At 39.8% G+C, this 26,769-nt stretch overlaps 1 protein-coding gene across 4 annotated transcripts in view; it reads left to right on the plus strand.

Annotated features, from left to right (window-relative positions):
• The window catches only part of gfra1a (gdnf family receptor alpha 1a), a 104,231-nt gene that overhangs the window by 67,368 nt on the left and 10,094 nt on the right, over positions 1-26,769 (plus strand). For all 4 annotated transcript variants that reach the window (XM_044213762.1, XM_044213759.1, XM_044213761.1 and 1 more), the window contains 5 exons: positions 7,346-7,524; positions 8,429-8,601; positions 10,785-10,894; positions 13,825-13,959; positions 22,611-22,792. In XM_044213762.1, coding sequence (XP_044069697.1) covers positions 7,346-7,524; positions 8,429-8,601; positions 10,785-10,894; positions 13,825-13,959; positions 22,611-22,792 — 779 coding nt within the window. The remainder of the gene's footprint in view (positions 1-7,345; positions 7,525-8,428; positions 8,602-10,784; positions 10,895-13,824; positions 13,960-22,610; positions 22,793-26,769) is intronic.

Here is a 26,769-nt window from a genome sequence, read left to right on the forward strand (position 1 = left end):
TGTTGCACTACAGGGATCAATTACTAGGAACTGTGAGTTATGGTATTTGCTACACCAAGTGCCATGTGGCTTTATTGCACTGGGACAGTGTTTGGAGGAAGAGGGAGATTATTAACCGCACACAAAGAGAGAGAAAGTGAGGCAAAGAAAGCCAACAGAGAATCAGAAAAGCATCGTAAGAAAGAATGAGGAAAAGAAAGAGGGAGAGGCGAAGAGAGATGAGTAAACCTTGAGGCTCCCTCTTCACTTCTCTTGCAGCTCTCCACTCTTTCCATTTATGCTTGTCTTGCACTTTCAAGCGTGGAGCCCATTAAAGTGGATGACAGTGTAACTCACCACTGATAATCAACAGAGGTAGGGAGAGAGCAGATTCGCAGAAGAGACCCCAGGCCTTGTTTATTATGTTAGATTTTTCTATTGAATCTGACTGTGCTGTAATTTCTCAAAGTGGGAAGGAGGTGCAAGGAAAGTAATTTCCAGAATGAATGATCAAGACCTGTGTAGACAAGGAAAGGACAAATGTAGTTTACAGTTTATGAAAGTTCTAAGGGGAAATAAAAAGTTAATGCGACATTTTCAAATCAAAGCATCTGACAAATAACAGACCTTAACCATGCAAATACAATCAATATGGTTCATACTGAGACAATAAACCTACTTACTATGGGTTTATCACAAATATATGGTAAGCTTTTGGGTTTCCAAACTAAATCATGATATACAATGATGACTGTACAATATAGAGAAAAAAGGCAGATTTGAAATCTGTGCCACACGCAAACAACCTGTACAGTGAATGCCTCACTGGCTGCTGAATGTCATTCCAAAATGAGATAAACCCTATTAATACAAAAGACACATATTGCATACATATTGCTGACGTGAGCAGATTTTTGGGTTATAGAACATATTAATGAAATTGCATACAAATAGTTTTGTATTTGGGAACATTTGTGTTGTAAAATGACTTGAATAACAATTTCTGGGAGTAAAAGTTTTACCAAATATACAAATATCATTTTATGGAGGGAAACCCATTTCACATCTTTTATTTTAATATTTATATATGATTTAAATATATAGGATATGTCGATAATAATATTTTTTAGGGCTCCACAATGCCAATCACAAGTTCCCATGATTCAAGTGGATTTCTTCAAAGTTCAACTGTCCAGAAATATTTAATTTACAATTATGTAAAACCGAAAAAAGCTAGTAATTATTATATTTGAGAAGCTGAAACCACAAGATTTTTTTGCTTGATGATGGACTTAATCAATTATAAAAAATTGCCAAATAAGTTTAGAATCAATAGATTATTACTTACCATACCATACTTACCATATCATCTGTGTAGCTGCAGTTTGAGAGCACAGTCTCGTACCATATACCACAACTGAATGACAAATGTTAATTAATAGCCTTTTAGCTATAGCTATATCTGCAGTGTGTCTTAAACTGTTCCCTTTCACTGTATATGATGTCTAGTTGCCCCTGGGTGTCAGCGTGTTTGTTCTGTAATCCCCTGCAGCCACGCCACCACAACAAATCCCTGCACATTTATTGTACTTAGCAAACAAAGAGGCTGTGAATTATAGTCAGTCACCCAGTGGCACAGCATGCAGCCACTGTTCCCACTGCTGCAGAGCAAATGAGTAGTGGAAACAAACACACCTGTCAAGCGCTCCCAGTTTCCCCTCACTGACCCTCGGTTGGCTGGATGAAGTGCAGTAATGTGTTCTGCCGGACTGGCAAACTGCTGAGACAGTGGTTTGATATTATATTTAAAATAGCTATAACAAGGACAGTTACAAACTGTAATAATCGCAAGGCTCATGGCAAGGCAATAGCACAGTCGCATCAATGCCATGAACATAAAGCAAAATATAAAGCAAGATATCTTGAAAAATATTTGCCATGTTACTTGATATTCAAAGGATGACCCCTAATGATCTCTGTGCCCCCCTGATCTTTTCTTTAGTGCATCCATCAGTTCATGACTTGAGCAACTCTTTGGTCCACCCTGAAAACTGTGCAGTGGGGCAAAAAAATATATCATTTTACTCTAAATAATTTTGGGATGAGGACAAAAAAACCCCACAAAATGAATAAATCTAAGCAAAGGTACACTTCAAATGTTGATTATGAATGTTGAAGCACATGTGAGTTGGGAGTTGATGGGAGTTTCGAACAGACATGGAACAGCCACTGGAGGCCGTTAAATGACTCCACTTTGCTCCAAAGAAAAAATAAAGGACAGATGGCAGAGGGGAGGAAAGACAGGAAGAAACAAGAGAGATGGGAGCCACAAGAGAGAAGTTTAGAGATGGATAATGATGATGGAGAAAGAGGAAGGGAGGTAATGATTGGAATACATCCAAAACTGCATGGATAAAGACATGAAAGAGGAGCAGAGAGAAAAACAGAAAAGGGGGACCTTGTGAGAAGGAGGGAAGGAAGTCCAGAGAAGGAGAGGAAAGAAAAGACGAGAGAAGATGAGGAAAGGGAGTGGTGTAGGGGGGTAAAAAGGCGGGTGAGGTCAGGATTCGACCCTGTGGCGTCCCATGGTAATTGAAATTAGGTGGGGGTGGCGGGTGGGGGGGTCAGCGAGACTGGAGGAAACAGGCGACATGATAATCAATTTGAGGCTGCATCGGAAACATGAGCCACTGGGGGGGCCTCGTTCCCCCTACCAGGCCTCCAGATGGCCCCGGCCCCGGCCCTGTGTGGGCCCTGTCAGAGCACGCAGTGTGTGTGTGTCAATGCATGTGTGTGTGTTTTTGTGTGTTTGAGAGACAATACCATCTGCCAGGAGTGCAAGGGGAGTTCAGCAGATGTATTTGCTGACACTAGGGGCGCAGTAGGGTAGAGACAACATACTGTATAGATGTTTGTGTGTGTGCGCGCGTGTGTGTGTGTGTGTGTGTGTGTGTGTGTGTGTAGGGACTCCCACCATGCTGTTGTTGGAGAAGAGAAATGGCTAGAGCAACACACACACAGACACACAAACTCAAGGATATGTGCAGATTTATGCAAGAAAGACAGTTAACATTCATCTTTAAAAAGCTTCAAAACTTCACCCGACTTTTGTTCATGTTTCATGCCGTGATAGAGCCCAAAACACACACAACACACACTCACACACCCCACACACTGACAGTTTGTGAAGATACTAATGTGTCCTCAGGGTAGAAGCTAAAGTCGTGGTGCTCTGGCTGTTTGTCTGTCACGCAAAGACTGGAAGGCAACTGAGGGAGTTTGTTTCTATAAAATACACCACATCATTATTATTTAGGAGATGCTGACAGTTACATTGTTATCAGTGTTGTCATGTAGAACCCTTTTATATGAGGAGGTCATCTCCAAAAAGGCCTATAAAATATATATAATATATATAAAAATATATATATTCCACTCATTGTCAGTTTTTTATATAGTAGATACATTTCTCCAAAGTCAGGTGAGCTCGGTTTTTGCTGTGCAGTGTTTGGATGATGACATGGTTTGCCGCATCTTGAAACTGCCTAATCTTGTCAACAAACAACTAAACAAGATTTTACAGATGTAAAACCCAGACTGATTCAGCAACTGCATGACCTATTTCTCGCCTCAGATATATTCAAAAACTGATATTTGGGAATAGTTTGGGAGAAAATTGATGTCTTCAAAACAGCTACCCTATTTTTACAATACTGATGGCAGCGTAGCGAGTGGTGTGTTCATCCAGTCAGGTGGAGGGAGGGTTCATGTTGTTGTGTGAGTGAAGGAAACTGTCAATCACCTATTGTAAAGCTTTCTTCATATGGTTTATGTTGAGCTAGTGTCTGCTTCAGAGAGTATATATCACAGCAAAACTCTTGATATAAACAGAATGCAGAGGCCAAGTGTTCAATTAGCTGCATATACATTACGTCCAGGAATCCTTAAGGTGTTTTTGAAGATGAAAAAAAATGGTCACAGAAAAGAAAATGCTCTTCAGGCACTCAGGCAGAGTAAGGGTAAAGTATATTAAAAGCCTTTATTTAGTCAGACATAATGGTTTAAATGTCGGCCAGCTTCGACATCAAAGGGTCCTCTAAACTCTTGATATGTACTAATCCTACAACACAAGCTACAGTAAATCAGTGGCTCGATGCTTTTATTTTTTTCTCCTTTCTTTTTTCCGTCCTCCTTGCTTTACTCTTCTTCTTTCATTAACATTCGCTCCTTAATGTAGTATCTCTGTCGTTTTTACCAGAACGCTCTCAAGAAACAGATAACGATCTCAAAAGACTGCCTGAAGGAAAAGAAGCGATCTGTTTTTGTTTAAGAAGTTTTGCACACATTTTAAAAATCATCCACAGTAAAAGAAGATCAACTTGAACTGCGTATGATAACAGGTTTAGGGTGAGCCTCCCACACTTCGTAACCCAAGGGATCTTGTGCCTGCCAACATACAACATGGATGCACTATTGACACAAGTCCTTTCAAACAAGGCAAATGATACGAATGATAAAGAGAGTCAAACATGAAAACACAAACCTCACTCAGCTGCTCAGGGTTAACAGACGACGGCCAGTCGATCTGAGGCAGCTTCATATATCTCCGAGCAGACGGAGGAAAGGAGGATGAGGCGGATGTGAGGGCTGGAAAGCGGGAGAGATACAGCGCGAGTGGAGGTGTCTCAGAGGTTTTTGAAAATAGTCTTGGAGGAGAGAGTAGTGGGACGCTCAGCTGCCAGCTGGTAGAGGAAAACAGACAGGTAAAGTTTTTCCTCTGACGTAATTTTAAAATGAAATCCAGTTAAAAAATTCAGTATTTATTATTTCTTGTCTATTTTGTTTTTTCTCTTTATTTCTTGAATGAAAGTGAAAAACTCCCACACTCTCTTATGCTTACTGCTGGTTTATTTCCTGCAACATTTCAGTCTAAACAACCTTAGTAGTCTTTTTCTAATTCTCTTGTTGGGGTTGTTGACGTAGACTGTTTAAACGTGGACGTAGTGTCCGTGACGTCACTCATAGGTTTCTGAAGAGCCGTTGTGAAGCTCAAGGTGGGCGGCTCCCGTTGGCTCCAGCCGTCGCCATCTTGGCTGTGCCTGACTTGGGCACAGAGGTGGAGCTGAGGCGGGCAGAATGAAGCCTGGTTGCTGAACCACCCATCGGCTAGCCACCTTTTACACTCCGCTGCCTTCCGATGTACCTGTCACACATTTAGGTGTATAAAGATATAGTTTCTCAATTCTTTTTATTCCTTCTGTATAAAATGGCGGTTTACAGTACTGTTGTGTGACAAAATGTGTTTAGAATATGAATGAAGAATGATGCAAAATGAAGCACATATATATATATATATATATATATATATATATATATATATATATATATATATATATATATATATATATATATATATATATATATATATATATATATATATATATATATATTATTTATGCAGGCTGTTCTACAAGTGGCTTAATTAGACATGCATGGTTCCATCCCCAAATCACAATGCAGAGCAGCATTCAACAGGTGGAGCACTGAGTGCAGAAATAGCAATTCATTTTACAACTAAACATTCAAGAACAATAGTCCTGTGTCTTAAACCACCGAAAAAACACAGGCTGCATGTGACAGGTCCTAACAGTAATAACCTCAGGTCAACTCTATGTATGTTAATGTATCAAAACTGGGCAGAGGATATGCTGAAAATAAGAGGATCAAATCATTCAGTTTGGTTGGCATTGTGTTTTTTCCAAAGATACTGTTTACATTTAAAAATTAACTTTGTTCTACTAAAAATATTTCTACATTATTCATTCATGAATATGAAAGATTACCACCAGGATGTTTCAGTTCCCACAGTTCTATGTCAGTTGTTTATAAAATCGAACTTAATTTATAGCACGGAATCCTGGTTTAAAGTAATAAGTGTAACATCGTGGGAAAGACGTCAACTTTGATGCTTTAAATGTCATTCAAAAACAAACGTCAAAAACATTTGTAATTGCACGTAATTAATACCATGTGTTGCTTTTTGCAAATACATTATAGCAGCATAGTTACATTACATTTCATTTAGCACAAAAGGAGCCCTTTTCTTTTGAATGCATACTACCAAACTCTCTCAAGAGGTGTGTGCCAAGTGAGCGGATCGAGGACAACACTGGCAATTAGTGCAGGCTGACAGATGAGCAAGGCACTGCACTGGAGACTTTGATGACTACAGGAACTCTACACACACACACACACATAATGTATACACACAAATATACATGCCTGGTTAGCCAGCAGGGCCGTGTAGACGGGGGCCACTGTTTGATTCAGGAAGTGAGACGACTGCAAATCGGGTCTTGTTTTCTTATTTAGCATAAACACGCATACGCACATACACTTGTACAGATGCAGAGTAGACAAAAAAACAAACATTCCTATCGGCCGACACACACACACACAGATACAGACAGAAAGAATTGTTGCTGGGGTTATCTACTAGTTTTGAGAACACATCATTATGCTGCTGTCGCTCTGCTTCTTTATGTCTGTACACTGGCATGAAAACGCTGCAGCCCGTGGAGTGGAATAGATTTTGTTTTGTGATTATGTGATCAGTAGGTGTATTCTCAGTGTGCTGTGTAGAACCTGAACAGTGCTGGATTTTTGAGGTCGATACAGATATTGATATTTGAGAGGGGTTTTTTTTGTTTTTTTTTTACATAAACACATAACATAAACAAGTATCTTTACCAAGGTTTGGCCCCAAGGATGGATTATCAGGCAAAGCAGGCAACGGCCCCAGGAATCCAGACCTTAAGGGGCCTCTAAAGCCCCAGGTTCATTGTTATTGATTGGCTGTAAGCAATTTGATTAATTGCAAATTTATCAGGGAATTTGTGCCACTAAAGTAAAATATCAACAAAGGCAGGTCCTGCACTATTGGCTAATCTTATGGCCCAGTCTTATGAAGGGCCATTTGTCAACATGTATCATTTTAACTCTATTTTGATCAGGCCATGGTTGGACCAATGTGTGAGTCCATTGTCTATTTGTTTGTTCATCAGTTAGCAGGCTATCGCAAAAGGTTGTGAACAGATTTCAATGAAATTTGGTGGAAAGTTAGGCCCAAGGAACACATGATTAGTTTGACAAAAAGTTCTATTTCAAGAATTCAAAATTCTTCTTGCTCTCTTTCATTCACTGACATTTGTTTTTGATAAAACACTGAATAAGCAGTCATTAGCATCATAATCTTGACAACAATTGCTCAATTATCACCCTTTGTCCTCTTTTTGTCTTCTGTTCTCATCCCCCGTTCCTGTCCCTGTCCCTGTCCCTGTGCCACCTCTCCTCGCCTTGTCTTTAGGTGAGCCTGCAGTGGCCAGAGAGAATAATTGTCTGAATGCTGCCAAGGCCTGCAACCTGAATGACACATGTAAGAAGTACCGCTCGGCCTACATCAGCCCCTGCACCAGCCGCGTCTCCACCGCCGAAGTCTGCAACAAGAGGAAGTGCCACAAGGCCCTGCGGCAGTTCTTTGACAAGGCAAGACGCTTCTGACACAAGCTTATCAAAAAAAGAAGGAAAAAAAGCACCCACACTGGAGGTTTTCCAAACGACTGATATCTGATAAAAGCTGAATGTCCACCACAAAGGACCTGCTTCAAAAGGAAGAATGATTTTGAAGTGGATAAGTTAGAGGGGTTGTCAAAATCACAATAAATAATCATGTGGGCTGTTATTCAGGGTTTGCTTTTCCAGCACTGAGCTTTGACATTGATTCATCCTTTCACATCATCAAACACAAAAGATGTTTTTGCTGTCTGTGCCATATTGTAAAAAACAAAAAAAACAAAAAGTGAAACATTGTAATTACAACAGAGAGCTCTCTGCGTGAACAGCCTTAAACCTTGTGTTTTCTTTGTGCTGGAGATAAAACTATGATGACATTCTTCTATTGTCTTGTTACAGCCATCTACTGTTACCATCTACAGTGTCATTCAATACTACATCAAAATTTATTGATTTACATTTGTGCGTAATAATCTGTAAAATTCTCCATATTGTTTCATAAAAATGTGTTCATAAAAATTTACAGTAAACCATTTTCTGTTGTCAATCATAATATATAATGCATGTATTTACCTCAAAATTGATATCGATCGTTATTATCGATCTTAAACCAAGAGGTTGACAGGACCTTGACTGAACTGGAAATGGGTAGTTAGCATGAGCTAAGTGGCAATAGCCACTGTGAGTGATCAACAAAAGAAAAGAACATCAACAAAACTTCAAAACAAAAAATCGAAGGGAAAGAAGCGTCTCTGAATGGGCAGAAAGTGCAACATTCGGCACAAAAAATATGACCCAAATAATAATAAAAAGGAACGTCTTGCAGATGACTTCACTTCTACACTTAATCTTGTGTTGTGATTCTCGTGCCACACAGGTTCCTCCGAAGCACAGCTATGGCATGCTGTTCTGCTCATGCCCGCTTAGCGACCAGACAGCATGTTCTGAACGCAGGCGTCAGACAATCGTCCCTGTCTGCTCGTACGAAGAAAAACAGAAACCCAACTGTCTGGAACTGCAAGCCTCCTGCAAGACCAACTACATCTGCAGGTAGGAAACAGCAGGCCTTCAAAATGTATCCAAGGTCCCCGGGCAGATGGGACCGGGGACACCGTGGTTTATGATTGTGCTAATTCTACTTGTTGGTTGGAGCAAATTATTACTGCTGTCATAACGTTCCAAAGATGTAAAATCCTGCCTCAAAGGATTGCACACACACTTAACATCTTTTAGATGAAAAAAAACCCTACAGGGTATCATTAAATGAAGAACTGTGTATCTGACACTTGGTCACATGAGAGGACATTACATTGACTTAACAATATTTCCCTGGAGACTTACTCTAAACTTAACCTTACTTGAACGCTAATCTTAACTATAAACCAACTCCTAAAACTCAATCGTATACCTTGTGAGCGTTTTATCCCCAAATCTGAGTCCCCACAATGTGATTCACAAGTACACACAGGCACAAACAACCAACACGCCCTTTGGACACGTCTTCACATTGTATACCAACACCAGCAGAAATAAATTGTCTCCCAGCTGAAGTCTCATATTCACACACACACACGCAAACACACACTCAAACACACACAAATGTAAAAGAGTAATTCACTGATGGACATCTGACGTCACCCTCATTGGAGTGTGTGTGTGTGTGTGTGTTGTACAGGCTCTAGAGCCTACAGCCAGCAGTCGTGTGGCTCTCTGGGATTAAATGGAAGCATAAGGCATCATAAATGAGCTCCATTTGGACTGTGGCCTCAGGTCTTCCTCCCTCCCCCCTCATCCTTTGTCTCTACTTAACAGCAAGCAGCATGACAACAGTAAATTCTTACTACAAGTTTCTGTCCTTCCTTCCATCTCTGTCTTTTTTCTCTCTATCCGTCAGACATACGCTCAGGGCTAAACAACAGGTCTCACTGCAGCACGGAGTTCCTCCCAGTCCATTTGTCAGTTAGCACAGATAGATTAAAGCCATGCATTTCCACAAGCTCCCTCACCATATGTCAGCTGTAGTGTACTGGCTGATGTTGACAACTCTCACTACGCACTGCTCTGCTCTGCTCTGCACCAGGCTGGTGTGATTAGATAGATCACACTGTGAGTGCATATAGTATGTGTAGTGTGTGTGTGTGTGTGTGTGTTTTGGTACATGCTTGCAACTATTTCCTATAAACAGAGAAATCTGTTCAGAAACTTTGTTTATTATTATAAACATTATTATTTCTATAATTTAATGTAAATAATTCAATTTAATTTATTATTAATTAATTCATTTCTTTTTATAAGCCACATAATTTTTTGTCTTTATTTTTTTTATTTTACTTTTATTGTACTACCTTGTTTTGGCATCATCCACCTATTGGTCATGGTAACGCCTTCTAACTAACTTCCTCTGGTGAGCTCTGGGGATGTAGCAACCAACAATGCACGAACACAAGCTGTCAGATAATCACACAGGTTGTTAATAATTGAATACAACTTTTTAAAATGTATTATTTAAAATGAATACATTATCCTTATTTTTATGAGAAACAAAAGCAGAATTTAGCAGAATCTGTCCGGTAACATCCGTTCATTTTTGCGGACTGACTCCCCGGTTTCAGCTTTGGTCCACTGTTCTTGCTGTTGCTGTACACGCACACGGACTAAACTATGGGTTTGTTTACAACCTGTGATCATCTGACCTTTTATGTTCCTGTCCTGTTGGATAATATCTCAACAATTAATTTTCTGAGTAAAATGTTAACATTACTAAAAGAAATGATGCCAAAACTGCAAGCATATGATTCAGATTGTGAAAAAAAATCACTTTTGCATAAAGATGTTACAGTCACTCAATCTAACTTCAAATGGTGAACTTCTTGGGAATCCAGACTCCATTTCAATTTCACATGCCACTGCACCTGTGGCAAGAGTGTAAACAAACATTTATAAAGGCAGTAAATGAAACAGAACAGACTTGGTGGAGAATTGCCTTTAGCCTCAATCATTCCAGGATATAAACCAGCCGCAGCATACGTAAGAGGGTCATCTTACTCCAGTGTAGGTAGCCATTAAGAAGGCTAATTGCATTGAGAGAAATTACTTCCAGCGTACACTCATTTGGACCAGGCATTTTGCTGCACATTCCAGTCACATTGGCCATCTGAATTTCTCATATAAAATCTATTGGAGCTATAATCATGTTTGGCTCCGAAATATTTTTTGATCTGTGTGTGTTGCAGGTCACGACTGGCTGACTTCTTTGTCAACTGCCAGCCGGAGCCTCGCTCGCTGTCAGGCTGTCTGAAGGAGAACTACGCAGACTGCCTCCTTGCATACTCGGGTCTGATTGGTGAGTTCACACGTACGCTTGATTGTTATTGGTCAGCCTTGTCTTGGCATTTACTCCAGGTCTCTGTGGATTGTTGTTCATTTCCTTTAATGACATCTTTAACGGATAATTCTGTTTTAAAACAAACTTAGATCTTATTTCGATGTTTTGTTTCTATTGCCTGTGATAAGATTGCACTAACCAAAGTTAGTTCTGAAATCTGGGAACACAAGTTTGATGAGGCAACAAACACGAGCGGTCAGATGATCAGACAAGTTGGAAACACACAGTTTAGCCAGATTATCTAAACCACTTTATTGGAGGTAAAACCAAAAGTGAGCTGAATAAAAGTATGTTAAGTCAGTGCTTTAATTAGAGTACCGGAACCTTTGATATTTGCCCTAATAAATAACCCTATTTCTTACTGTGTACCATCAACTGAAAATGAAAACAGTGGTGAAAATGTCCTTGTTGAAATAGATTCATTAAGCTAAGAAATCAGAGGCTTGATAAAGATTTATCAGCTTGGATATTCAGCTGCTGCTGAGACTGCCACAGATTGCAGATCACACGAAGGCTACCTTAAAATTGTACACAGCAAAGTAATTGCTGAGATTTGGAAATGCTGCAACGTCACTACAAGTCTGACTGCAAACATGAACAGTCAGATGATCAGACAAGTTTTAAGCAAGCCAACAGTTTATCCAGATCATTTAAACTACTCTATCTGGAGGTAAAACTGAAAGTGAAGTGGTGGTAATAATCCCTCATTGACTCGACAAACTGTACTGTATGTCCACAACTATGGCAAGTACGGTAGGTCAAACTTGAAGTAGGAAGTGGGTCCGTAAACAGTAATGGATGTTTGCAACAGACATTTTGGGTCATCATTATACCATTTGCCTTTGTTTTCTCTTCCAAATAAGTTTCTCTAACCTGGAGGTTACTGCTCGTGCTTCATAGGGCCTTTTCACACCTGAATATCCGAACCAAGGTCCGATCCATGGGTCGCATTTTTGTCACATTTGATCCGTTAGTTTTGGTTTCACATTGCAATCATGCGAGCGCACTAAAGAACTATACAGTCCATGACATACCTACGTCCTGTCATCATCACCTACATGATTTGCGTCTTCCTATACATACTTGTAACTGATTGGTTCGTAGACAAGTGTGCATCTGACGTCGGCGTGATGTCAATTCGGCGGGCAGGCTTCTATCACAGTTTTTTGAATAAATGGAGAAAAATTAATGAACAGATTCATTTTGTTGCCGCTATAATAATATTATTATGGCATTACTACCAGACCAGAACAAATGTCAATTAAACATTTGGTCTCCTCCTCTTCCACCTGTTGCAGAACTTGCAATTTTTGGTTTTTCACAGCGCACCTCCTGTCTCCCGGGGGCAATACAGCAATCTCTAACCCTGGGTATGATTGTGGCTAAGAAACTTGTGCTGAAGAACTGGAAGTCACCTTCACCCCCTTCCTTTCGGACATGGATTACGGATATGATCTCTCTTATTCAAATGGAAAGACTCAGATTCTTGAGAACTAATTCCATTGAAAAATTTTCCGCTGTTTGGGGCTTATTCTTGGACCATTTGGACAAGTCAACTACTCAATCAGCCCCTAGTGGCTCCCCTCAGGCTAATGCTGGGGACCTAGACTGACTGTCTAGCAGGTTTTCACTGTAGTATTTCTGGCTGCTGAACTGAACACTTATTATTATGATTTTATTTACTTATTTATTTATTTATTTATTTATTTATTTTTTTTATTATTATTTTTATTTTATCCATTTAATTTTTTACTTGTTTATTTTTTATTTATTTATTTTTTGTGTGTGTGGTCCGAGACAGTGCTGGTTGTCTGTTCTGTGTTTATTTCTGAAAAAACTCTAAAATAAAATATTCAAAAAAAAAAAAAAAAAAACATTTGGTCTCCTCCACTTCCCATGTACTACCGCGGCTCATTTTGTTTTGTTACATTGTTTTTCCTTTTTCCGGTTCTGACGATAGACTGCCAGAACTTCCTGTAATTGGTCCAAAAGTGCGAACCATCCAAAAAAATGTTTTCACACTAGAAACTAACTGAACCATGGTTCCATCGAGACTCCTCTTTTTCGACGGACCAAGGTTCAGGTGTTTGGTCTGGACCGTGGTCCGGGGGAGGTTTCACACCTCTAATTTTGGTCCGATAGTCCAAACGAGGTAGGTGTGAAAGGGCTCCTAAACTGCTGGACTTCTTTTAGCATTGTGACCATTTTTCGAGATCTCAGCAATTAACTTGGTGAGTACAATGTTATACCCGAAAGAAATGATGGACAAAACTATGAAATTAAGTCTCAGCGACTATGTGGACCAGCCAAACTGTCCCCACAACCCCTTATGTCCTCACCATAACAGCGTGCTGTCAAGAATCGGTCCTCGCAAGTCACTAAACCAGCCCTCACATACACACACTGTCCACACAGCGCCAATTCATTCTGCCTACTGCAAAACAAAAAGGCCTGTTTTGGAGCGCAGCCAGCACAAGGGAACAATCCATTGGGGGAGTGAGAAATCACTGACTGAAGCTATTTACTTTCCCTCACAGAGAGAAAGCCTATTCTTCACTCCGGCTTCTCTGCATTCTGCTTCCTGCAGAAACTCCACCACACTGCGTTACTCCAGTACATGTGGAGGAGAGAAAGAGAAATAAATGTAACAATGATTTAACTTTGTTATTATAGCATTCATCATTTAACACAGAAGGAGGCTGATAACTGAGTCTTAAAGGTTTTAAATATTCTTTTTTTCATGACAGTCAGCAGCATATTGGGGTTCTTGACAATAAAAATTCACAGAGCATCCTTGTTTATGGATCAAATCTCTTACTAAAATAAAGAATGCTTGAAATGTGGGATGAATGCATGAATGCATCTATCATTCTGTCTACCTGCTGTAGGTACCGTGATGACTCCTAACTACCTGCGCTCACCCAAAATCAGCGTCTCTCCGTACTGCGACTGCAGCAACAGTGGCAACAACAAGGACGAGTGTGACAAGTTCACTGAGTTTTTCACAGAGAACACCTGCCTCCGTAAGTTATCCCTCTGCCCAGCTGCTGCCTGACCAGCTGTTCCCTATTCTGTTTTCTTATACTCTTTTCTATTGTACTTTAGTCTTATCTTTTCTTCGGAATTCTGTTCTCCTACTTTCTATTTTCATCCACGTTGCTCTCACTCTGGTCTCTTTCCTGTTTTGCTCTTTTATCCTCTCTTTTCTTTTCATGTCTCTCCTCCTCTCTGTCTCTCCTTCTAACCAAATATATCCCATTGCCATGCTTGCATTGTTATGCCACTGCATTATAGAGCAACCAGTCATATTGCACCACGTCTGAATGTGTATGTCTCTGTGTTCGTTTGTGTGCTTAAAAGCTGTAGCAGAACTCCTGCTCCAGATCTTTGACAGAAAGTGGCTTTTTATCCAGCCCTCTTACACTACAACTTTAATAAACAACAAATTCACAAAAGGATTATGTGGCCACTAAACCTGCATAAATTAGACAAAAAGAAACCGTGTCATTCTCAAAGCACACTCAAAGAGTGAACTGCACCCGTAATTGCACTGGCAGGCAAATAGTGTCTCTGTGCTTTGGTGCTATTTGCTGGTAATGTGCATACATATGGCACAAAATTGGCCCCTTTCTATACAGATGAGCCTCATTGCAAAAAAGTCAAATTCACAAACAACAGCGCCAATAGCCACATGTAGTTAGAGTGAAATTATTAGCATCTTCGGAGAGTTGGTGGTAACTGAACGGGCGTCACACCCAGACTTTCTAGTGATCATGGCAGCAGTGAGTGTAGCCAGGCGAAGCAAAAGCGCATCACAGTACATCATATGCGCACAGATGGCACAGACAGTAGGCCTACAACAGGCTACCTGATATTCACCGTGAGGGAATGAAACTGTAAAACAACATAAAACCTGCTGCTGTGAGAAACGGAGATGGTGGTTACGCACAGTAACAGTCCAGCAGAGAGCAGAGTAGGAGAGAGCACAGCTCTCCACGCGCCCAGAGGCATGATGGAGAGCGCACAGTTAAAGCACCCCAAACAACAATCACTCCATACAGAGTGAGTCAGAGAAAAATGAGAGACATCCCACAGATAGAAATGATGAAAGAGCAGGGGGAGTTATTAGATAATTAGAATAGTATAATTAGAATTAGAATAAGTTCTCTTTCAAATCAAACATCTCAAGTATTGTTCTTGCAACTGCATTTATAACATTTTTTGACTCAAAAGTTGCTTAACTATGTCATGAGATCTGCTACTTCAGTACATCTTAAGAACAAATATTACTGGGACCACTACAGAAAATTGCAGTTGAACATTTATCAGAACATTTAAAACAAAGGCAAATTGCACTCAGCTGTAAAACTTTATGGGCGTGTATGCGCTGTAATATCATTAGCGCACTATATTTTGTGAATCGGACCTTGTGACGGTGCAGATAGCGGTTGCAAATGATGCGCAATTCATGGTGCTATCAGCGGCCGCAAATCATTCTTTGTGAATTCGCCCTTCACTGTCAGTCAGCCTGCTGCTATCCTCCATAACACAGTTAAAATGTAATTAATTCCTGTACGGAGGTCACAACACAGGGTCATATAGGGAGTATCTCGCTCAAGGACACCTAAGCTGGATGAATGTTTGTAATCACCGATGCCTTGAACCTTGAACGATGGTTGCTGGAATCTAGTAGACAACTTGATTGGATGGCGATTTAGTGTAAGATTTTGGACCTTTGTTACAATGAAATCCTTTATGAATGACAAGATCTGTGTTCATCCAAAAGGATTAGTTCATGAAACAAAAGTGATCCTAACGTGGATTATCACACTAGATGATGTTTTGTCTGAGGACATCTCATATTAGCCACTTATAAGTCTGTCTTGATGTGAACGTTGGCCAGAGTGATGAATTAGCTTGTTCTAGTGCTCACATCACAAGAGTTCTGTTGAAAATATCAAACATGTTCAATAATACGGTGTAGTCCCTCATTCGTCCAGGAGTGTTCTATCGTAGAAAAGGTTTCAGTCGTAGTCATCTGGACACTGTTTTCAGAATCAAGACGTCGGGACGGATGGGAGCCGAAACGTCTTGATTCTGAAGACAGTGTCCAGATGACTACGACTGAAACCTTTTCTATGATGTTCAGTAATAATTGTGATGTTCAGATGATGAGCAGAAGAGCTACAAGGCTCCACAATGACTCCTGTCAACACCACATCACATCATATATTCATGTAGAGTATCACACATTGACCACTATCTGTTCATTTACACATTTTCCGGTTAACAGTTGTCTCGTTAATGAATCAATAAAGTATTCAATTAATGAAGCAATCAACCACAAAACACCTGTATCAGAATCAGAAATCCTTTATTGATCCCAGAGGGGAAACTCTTTTGTTACAGCAGCTCACTGTCACGTCAGTGCACACGGGGATAAAAGGAAAGTTAAAAGTTGGAAAAAGTAAGACGACAAGACGGAGCTACGGCAACAGGCAGCATGCACGTTGGCACGTGCGCGCTCACTCATCAAGCTGGTCAATGTGTTCCTAAGTAGGTGTATGATCTAGAAAATGGTGTGAATTCAAAATAATGAGCCATAGTCACAATAAGGGGGATGTGTTGCTGCTCGTGGTTCAGCTCTACACGAACAAAATGGGCGGTTTGATTTTCCTCTGTCAGAATGACAGTTACCAGATGAGAAAACACCAACAAGATGCAGCCTCATTTTCACCAACTCGTCTCTCTTTTTAGTCTCTCATTTGTCTTCTCCTCTTTTATTATCTTTTTTCCCCTCCCTCCTCTCGTTTTCTCTGCTTTGTTGTCTTTTTACCAGTCAGGATTAACAACTTTGGTCTGTCGAAGATAATGAGGGCTGCCACAGTCAGTGTCTGTTAGTGTGTGTGTTTCAGCCCGCGTGTGTGCATCTTTGTGTGTTTCTCAATGAGTGTATGTGTGGGATGTACACGTCTTTGCTCCTGCATGTTCGCATGATTTTATATGTATGTGTCCAAGTGTGTCAGTGTGAGATTTGCCAGATCAAAGGGGGTTAATGTGGGTTTAAACAAGCTCTCTCTATATATATCTATTATTTGCTTTTATTCACTGAGGGATACCCCTCCTCTGAATTTTCATTATTAGTCTCAATTCTGTATGCTCGCTCAGTCTTCGTTTACCGCTTATTTGAGCATTACTACCCCTTCCTTTTACTCGTTCTCCTGCTCGTGCTTCACCTCACTTCTTTCTGCTCATCCCATCTCTCTGTCTCCATCTCCCTCCTTTCATGCCCTTCTCCCTCTTTCTGCTCTCATTAAGTTTACTCAGCAGTAACAGGAACTGACAACTCTGAAGATCCTGACACACGCCGGCTACAGGGTCATAACTAGAGACAAAACTACACGAGAGAAAGAAAAAGAAGAGACAGAAAGAGAGAATATGGAAAGACTGAGAGGGAGGACTCTCTGTTCTCCACTTTAGATGTTTTATTGTTCAGGGACCGAAGAGAATTGCCTGGGATGAATGCTCTTCTTTATTTACATGTCATACTGCGACAGACACAAATTTAAATATGTTAACATCCTCTAACACAGTAGTTCCCAAACTGCTCAGCTCTTGACCCCTTAAAATGAAGCAATAGCTACTTGCATATCTACTTATCATCAAAGTATGTCTTATGTCATATATCTACTGGTTATGAAGAAAGTGTTTTTTCCCCATGTTGAGTACTTTTTAGAGGCCTTAAGAGGTAAAAAAATATCCATTAATTCAAAAGAAAAAAGCAATGGTTACAGGAATACCAGAAAAAATTAATTTAGCACATTTTTTTTGGTTTTCCTGTCCTGTAATTCTTCTTACAACTCCTCAAAGTTATCTTGCAGTCCCTTGGAGGGGTCCCCACCCCCAGGTTTGGAGCTTTAATATTCTCAAGAAAAACACTGGCTCTTTAATGTATTCAAAGCCTTTCCACTGTGATGCCTCCCAATTTCCAGAATATGTACTGAATATGCAATGGTCACACCATCCAACATGATCCTAATTCTAGTATTTCAGCAAACCTTGACCATGTAAAGTGAGATAAAGTGGTAATGTAGACATCTGTGAGAGGCAAACCCATACTGCGTACACAAATATCTGCCGCAGTGGGAAGATATCATGTTTTTTCAAGTGCACCGTGATGTTTGCATTTGTGAAGGTTAAATGAATATTTGTTTTAGTGCTTTAAAAATGTCTGTGTGTGTACTCTTGTATTTTTAGAGTTTAAGACCTTGAAAGTGAGGATATTTTTGGAAAGCAAGGACATTTGGTCTGGTCATCACTTCTTAAAAGGGTTAAGACTTGCTTTTAGGGGTTTGGAGTAAGGACACCAACGACAGTTTCTTGTTACAAGGTGATACTCACCTAATATGGTTTCAGATGATGTCATCCATTCCCGGAATAGGTGATTGGTTGTAGAAGCAGCAGCTCCCAGGAGACCATCAAGTCAGCTGCACATTGTATGTTTAGTTACCATTAATGAGACACTTTTATACCACCTCAAGTATTTCAGCATGCTCCTTGCCTTCAATGTTGTGGCTTGTTTGCCTTTAAACCCTCTCTGATAACATTTTAAAGCCCAGCTGGGCCTAATTCACATACTGAGTCTTTCTCAGATTGATGGGCAGCATCACCAGAGGTGATCAAGCGGCAGTGTGTGTCTCGTGTCAAAATGTCTTGCAATAGTAGCATGTTTGGCAACAATAAGTGTAAAGTTGAAAATAGTGTTCTGGTTAGGTATCTACAGTACGTTTGGTGGTTAAGGTTCGAATAAAATGCAGGTTAAGGAGTTCCCAAAATTGTCCGTCATTGGTTTAAGGTTAGTGTTAGTGAGGGATCTCACACGTAAAGAAGAACAAACGTGTGTAAGTAAGTGTTTGTGTGGTTTGGGAAAGTAAAGCCTCAGTACACTGTATACATCTGGTATATCACAATTTGTTTGTTCAGTCTGCAGTGGCTGTGAATTATTGATTATTTATTTTTAACTATCCTGAGTAAACAGTAGCAGAGGTGTTGAATCTATTGAGGAAAGGCATAAGCTCTGTCTTTGGGTTTATCATCCAAATATGCAGTAAGACTTAGCAAACTACTACTATTACCATACTTAGCAGGTTTGTCACGTTGCACCTGTCCAGGTGATAATGTTAATGTGTTCATGCTAGCTGGTGTGTTGATGACATTTTCAGTCACAATGAAACAATCACTATTATGTTTGAGTTTGAGCATACAAAATGTTTTAGCTTTCGCTTAAGATAATGAGGCTGCAAGCTAATTTGCTATCTTGCAAAGCTGGTGATCAAAGCAGCTCTGATACTGAAAGTATGGTATACAAACTGAAAATAAAAATGCATATACTATATAATTGGTTTCGCAAGTATACATGTTTTTAGAGAGAATTTGTTTGTAGTTTGTTTTGTTATTTTGGTTTTGTTATTTGTTAACTTAATGTGAGACTTCACTTCCACCTTGGAAATTAAATTGATTGAAAATAACGGAGAGGACAATGATTGTATAAACAGAGACAGGCACAAGATAGAAAGGCATACAATATTTTATATTGTATTTTAAATCTACAAAACAGGAATCCACTAAGCACACATGCTTGCCTGACATCCTGAGGCTTAATCTGAGATGCAAACTGTTTTTCACACACGGTCACTGTGCTGTGAATGTAATTAGGCCTTAAGTGAGGATACAGAGGAGCCCATCAACACTTACAATATGCTCATCAGCCTTCTGCTGTCTCGACACAAAGCCAGCAGCTACACAATCACATAAGCAAAAATTAAATATGCACATGCACACTCATGAGAAAAGTTGCACATATCAGGGCTCAGATCTCAGATATGAATGTTAGCACGTCAACAGCTTTTTATACATAACTTCTTTTTCAAGACTTGTAAAATGTTAAACAAATATGTATAAATAAATAAAATTAGGCATTGTTAGTTTGCAGAAAAGGACAGATTTGTTCTAAATGCCAGTTTATTTCAGAGCCAGGGCATGTCCCATTATATGTGCTGCCCTAATCCCCTCCCCCAGATACATACAGTATATGCTTACTCTTGCTAACATACATATACATGACAATACATAACATATACATAACAAAAATATATGAACTGAACTCACTAACTAATCATAAATAAAATACAAACATATGAATTTTGCTTTTTTTTCTTCAGTCATCACAAATTTTCCTCTATTAATTGTTTGTTTGTCATTGTGAGAGACAGAGAGAAGTCTTTCCATCTTTTGGGATGTCTGGTCAAACCAGAGGTCATTAAAGCAAAGCAGATGAAGTGAGAGAGTCTCCGGCTCTACTTAGTTCAAGATTAATAGTCACGTTTATTAAATGTGCAGAGTGGAACTAACTCGAAGGTTCTTTCTAGGTCAGGGTGAGTTTAAGCAGAAGCCACTTCCTCAAGGGGGCGGGAAAGAAAGAGGAGAGGAGGGTGAGGCCGTGCTGCGTGCAGTAACTCTGAACAACGTGTGTTTAAGTTTGTCCAAACACAAGTCAGTTCACTCCAACAAATATCTTTACATGCACACTGGTATGTCTTGTCCGTGACAGGTGACTGGTTCAGCTGTCAAAAAATACTCACTGCAAGGTAACCTTAATTTACTTCTCCAAGAAATCCACAGTATTCTAATGGCTATCTGTCAGACCTGCAATCAGAAGTTAAGCTATTGAGTACAATGAGGGTAATTCTGACCTGCTGGGATGCAGGGAATCCCCTGGTTTCTTTTGCTTCAGGAAGTATCTAGAACTAGGTCAGCAGGAATTAGGGAACGCTGCCATGGGTGCTTTCAGAAAAGGACCTGTCCTTGTCTCCTTTCATAAGGAGAAAAGGACCTGTCCTTGTCTCCTTTCACACTGGCTGGAGAAATACCCGCTATCAATCATCCTTCACAGCTGTCAGCATCTGGAGGATGAATGCTGCCAATGCTGCAGTGCAACTTTAGCTGAGTTTGAGTTGAGTTTGCTGACATCAGACTGGCAAAAATCAAAGACACTCACAACTTTACTGTTACTCCACAAGTCCTTATAGCAAAACAACAACAAGAAAAGTTGTTTTGTTTTTTTGGTGAATTTCAAAAATGGTCCTCTGACTGTTCCAGAATGACTCATGAGTGTTTTCTGATCTGCTGTCTCTATATATTTAGGGTCTGGTTGAGATTGGGACAACTAAATCTACTTGGTTAAGTTTAGAAAACAATTTGCATACATGAATTAAAGAAACCAACATTGAATGTTTATTGAAAGACTTGATACCCTCTGGAAGCAAAGCAATTCTGGCTGGTGCCAACATCATATTCACAGACAGAGCAGTTATTCAGGCAGGTGTTCAAATGATACATGAAAGCCAACATCACTTGTTGTGATACACCTTTGAATGAAAGCTCATAATTCAATAGTAGGAGTTGTTTAAGGTGTCTAGAGCATCTGTACAGAGAGAGAGGAACGGAAAGAAAAGACGGGTGGCTTACTGTGTTAATGAAGGCAGGCATTGATAAACTCTGTATGAAAAGATGTTTTATTTTAATAGGAGACAAATTAAATCTTGTGTTTGCAGGTTTTTAGTTATTGATTGATTGATTGACTGATTGTTAATTTCAGTTGCATTAGTTTATTTTGAATACCGTCTCCATCTTTTATGTGGAGTGGCACTACAGTTTTTGTTTTTTGTTGTACACAAAAGCATCTCTGAAAGGTTGTGCATGGATGCAATCATTTTTAAACAGGGATTTTTATAAAGCATCTGCAGTATCATTTATGTTCATTTGACGATACAACTATTTTTCCAATGGTGTTTCTTATATTTGGCATTGAATTTGGCAAAGAATACAATGAAAAACAAGGACTTGATCAAGGACTTGATCAACTTGACAATATGAATATATGCATATACATATGTACATCATGTGTCTTTGCACAGGCATGTATGAATATTTCAGTGGGGTTAAAGATCCGTTATGCTGATCAGCTCTCCCTTCCTTTACCACAGCATCAGGGTCATAATTCACTGTTGGAGGGAAGAATATCATTATGTTCAAACAGCACCTCTGTAAAGCTCAGCTTTCCTCTGATGTGTGTGTGTGTGTGTGTGTGTGTCTCTTTTTACATCAAAGCCATAGAACGCTATTAATAGGGCCACTAATGGACTCTAATGGTAAATAGCCACATCAGCACTCAGGTTTTTGACTGTGTGGTGAATTTATAATGGGGGGAAGTGATAACAAAACCTAAGTACCTTCTAACTCGCCTTTAATTGTGGTTCAGGCCGGTGCAATATAAAGCTTTATTTTAACATAGGGACTAACAAGCATGTGATTCATGAGAATATCCAGCTTGGTGCCAAAACGACCTGCTTGGAATTACAACTTAGTATTTCTGGTGTGGCAAACAAATTATTTACCAGCTCAGCATATCTCAAAGTCTGACTCATCAAGAGATGTGTTTGGAGCCTTTATAATCGGAAGAAAACGGAATAAAAATTACTTATGGTATGTAAACATCTCAGGATAAACTTGCCTATTGTGAAAGGTATTTAAGGTCTCTGTGACCTGGTTGGTGTAAATCCTGGCAGGTGGCACAGACTCACCTCCACCAAAAAAATATTCTCTCCCTCTGTAGGTAATGCCATCCAGGCCTTTGGGAATGGGACAGATGTGGGAGTGTGGCAGCCAATGTCCCCTGTCCAGACCACCACATCCACCACCACCCCCTACCAGAGGAACCGCGAGCGCAATCCCAACACCATCGACAACAACATTAACACAGACCCTGGCATCTACCACTTCTGTGGCAGCCTACAGGTTAGACAAACACACACACACACACGCACACTGTAGTTTTGGATTCAGAGGACGACTGTGTTTGGAGGCTCAAGAAAGAAAGTTTTAACAGATGGTTCAAGTTTCTGAGCTACCAATGCTCTTTATCTGACCTGCTGATCCTTATATCCTTTTCTATCAGTCTCACTATCCACATATCTGCAGTGTCTGGTCATCTGTAGCTATCTTAGAGCCAGTCTGTTTGTCTGTTTCTGTTACCTCGCTGCCTCTTCATCCTCTGGCTCACTTTCTATCTCTCTTTACTTTCAGGCCGGTTCCATTTGTTTATCTAGTATTGTCACAATATCAAATATGTCAAGTTAAAACACTGAATCAGATACTACAAAGGGTTAGGGTTCAAAGAGTTCATGTTGCAAATGTAGGTCTTATGCATAAAACCATACAAAAGCATAGACAGCAGTTTACAGCAAACCACCACAGACAAGCCGTAGTTAACAAGTGGCTGGTGGAGAAAGTGGAACATTTAGCATCTAACGAGCCAGATATTTTCCTCAGGTGTCGATGGAGACCAAACCAACATTATCATCCCAATGAATATTGGGATGAATATGAATATTGGGATGATAATGTCAATCTATGTCTGCTTGATGTGCAAGTAGGCAGCTGTTTGCTATGTTAGCCAGTTTAACATGATATGAAAGTAGTGGTGGTCAGAAATCGCCAAATGCAGCTTTAATATAGTGTCTAAAATTTTTTACTTGTAATGATATGAAAAACAATAAATAAACCATTAATACTGCCATTAACTTTTCCATAATAGTTGTGATAACTTGGTTACATTTTTTGTCATCATTGCATGTAAAATAGTTCCAGATTTTACTCAGTAGTCTCGCTGTATCTCACTGCAGCAAATCATTTAATGAAAGTATTGGTACATTTATAAAATACTCCTTTGAACTCTTTTGCTTGTGGTTAGGTACCAGGACTCACTCATTCATTCTCCACTTGTCTTTTTCCCGCATTTGTCCTGATCTGGATTGGCCAGTGTGTCGGTTTGGCTGTTGACACACTCGTGTGTATAGATCCATCTGTGTACCTGCATGTGTGCCGGTCCCGTTGTGCTTGATAAGACTCTGAAACTGTATTTCTCAGTTGGAGCAGCCACTCCTGCTCTACAGGAACAACAGTTATGTGGCTGATGAAACAGAGAGCAGCAATCCTGAACACCGGTGATGGCCTCCTCCTGGGTCGCGGCGGAAGTGGGGATAATACTGTCATTACCTGCAGAGCAATGACAGGGACTCAGAGAGCCATTTCACATATAATAACACTGCAACCTAATGAAGCATCATAAAATCACTTAAATTATTGTTTACCCATGTTTACAGTACAGAAAATCATGAAAAAACCCCAACTGAAATCCACCTTAATCATTTATTTTTGCAAACAACAATCTTAACTATAAACATCACATTTTATGTTTGTTGTTGTGATTGTTCACGATGCTCCACACTGTTGTTGGGACCATGCATTAAAATGCAGTTTCTGAATTGTTTTCGTTACTGCATGGGAGAGAATTGTCTATGCTATGGCTTTAAAGTCCCAAGCTGCAAATATTTAAACATATGAACAAGCACTTTGTGTGTTTCTTAACTGAACATACTCAGAAATAATAACATCCCCATTCACTTATCAAAATCCAGTTTTTGACCCCAGAAATTGTTAAGCAGCATTAATTGGATTTTTTGCCACTTGGGGGCAGTAGAACAAGAGTTAAACACAACATTGACTTATTATCACCTTATTAAATTGTTATGGCAAATGTGTCAATAGACAATTGCTTATTTACACCTCCAGCAGACACAAAGCAACATTAGCATTCATTAGGAGATGTGTTTCTGGCTACGTGACAAATCCAAGTTTAAATTCACTCTTATTTTAGCTCTGTTTTGGTCTCCACCATCAGCTAAAGGTACCAAATACATAGCTCTTTATGTATTTATGCTATGTTCACCAGCTAGTCGCTAACTTTGTCTACCTGCAGTTTGGTGCTCGGTTTATCAGAGCGATTACACTGAAAGCAGCTGCCCGCTACAGCTGGAAATGGGGTTTATGAGAGCGGCGATAATGAACCAAAGCTGCAAGCCATAAAACCAAAACAATGAACTTAAAGATGCTAAAATGCTCCGTAGAGCTGAGTGAAAATGCAGCGCCGTGAAATAATTCTGTGTGGGTTTGTCACTTTGAGCGACCCCTTTCACATTACAGATTGTCAGTTTTAAAGTTGGAGTTATGGTCAGTTGCTAAAATCACAGTAAATTGGGCACTCGACTGGAACCAGAATATAAATAATACAAAAACACTGATGTCATCAAATGAATGATTTGAATTTACTAGCTTCTTCCACATCTGCCACCCATCAAGAACAGACATGAGTTTACTGCTAAATCTATGTATATTTGGATAATCTAGTTTTTAATCTTTACAATGCTGTATTTTTGTGATTAAAGTGGCAAATCTTTTTGTGTTACAAAGATTTACTCTTAGTTCTATAGTGATCTATGTATAGTGCAATGATATTTGATATTCTGTAACATTAGAATACGGAAAATTAGCATAGTGTTTGTAACACTTTCAAAGTGTTTTTACACAAAAACCTGTGAAAAAACCTGTCAGTCAATTTGGAAGTGATGGCAGGCTGCAATCGTGTGTTTTGAATGTTGGTACTTTTAATGACCTGGGTACCTTTTTGTTTAGATTTGGATTACAGATTGTACCTTTAACTTTATGTCCATGGCTGTTTTCAGAACTAGAATTTAATAGTACTGCCCCACAAGTGCACATACACACACACACATACACACACACACACACACATACACACACACACACACTGTATATATACAGGCACACAGACAGATATTGTAGATAGATGCAATTACACACTCATGCCTGCACACATAAATACACACAAATGCAAGTGCATTCACTTGCTGACACACACACACACACACACACACACACACACACACACACACACACAGTCTGTACTGATAATGAGTTTTGGTGGTGTACTGGTGCGTGTGTGCTGTTGGCACTGCTCTGATAGCACGTCAAATACAAGTTAATGAGAGAGTTGTGTTAAACCATTTTTCAAGTGCAATTTTGTGTGTGTGTGTGTGTGTGTGTGTGTGTGTGTGTGTGTGTGTGTGTTTGTAGGCATCAAGGCAGGCTATGCTGTTGTAATGACACACTCTGGGGACAGGCCTGTGAGACGATTCACTCCACTCTTTTCATTGATCGCTCTCTTTCTTTCACACACACATGCAGAATAATAACCATTAGCCAGTGACTTAGAACCTCTCCACTTCCAGCAAATGACAGTTCAGTCCAGTGCGCTTACCTCGGCTTGAAAGAAAAGATTCAAAGAGTGGGGAACAAAAGGTGAAAGGTGTAACCAGCTGAAAGCTCCTCAGCTTCCAGTGAGATCTTTCTTTTTAGGAACTGGAGGAAAAACAGCTTGAAACGTGTGCGACTTCCATCTTCCCTTATGTCAATGTTTTCAAATTGAGTTTGACTCCTTTGTGAAATGTTCAGACAGCGTTTTTGACTGTAAGCTGTCCCGAATACCATTTTTGGGGCTTCGAAGCTTCAGTGAGAATTACCAGCAAATATTCAAAGCTTCGATGGGCCGGTGCAGGGAAATATAACTCTCAAGGTTCATAGACAAAACTATTTCTTTTTCTAGTCACCATTATTAGCTTAGGCCTATGGCATTTTACACTGCATAAATTAGCCTGCGGCTAGCGGACTTTCCCTCTACTCATAGCTTAACAAATTACATATTATTTCTACTTTTTCTTACTCACCGTTTAAGTCACTGCATCGCCCAACAGAACACCACGGTTGAGTTTCAGCGTTACGTAACAAGTTGTCATAAACTCGAGTAACATTGACTTTTCACTCAAAGCACTGCATCACAGAGCCGTTAGCATGGC

This window comes from Siniperca chuatsi, linkage group LG11, assembly GCF_020085105.1.
Source record: "Siniperca chuatsi isolate FFG_IHB_CAS linkage group LG11, ASM2008510v1, whole genome shotgun sequence".
Classification (NCBI taxonomy): Eukaryota; Metazoa; Chordata; class Actinopteri; order Centrarchiformes; family Sinipercidae; genus Siniperca; species Siniperca chuatsi.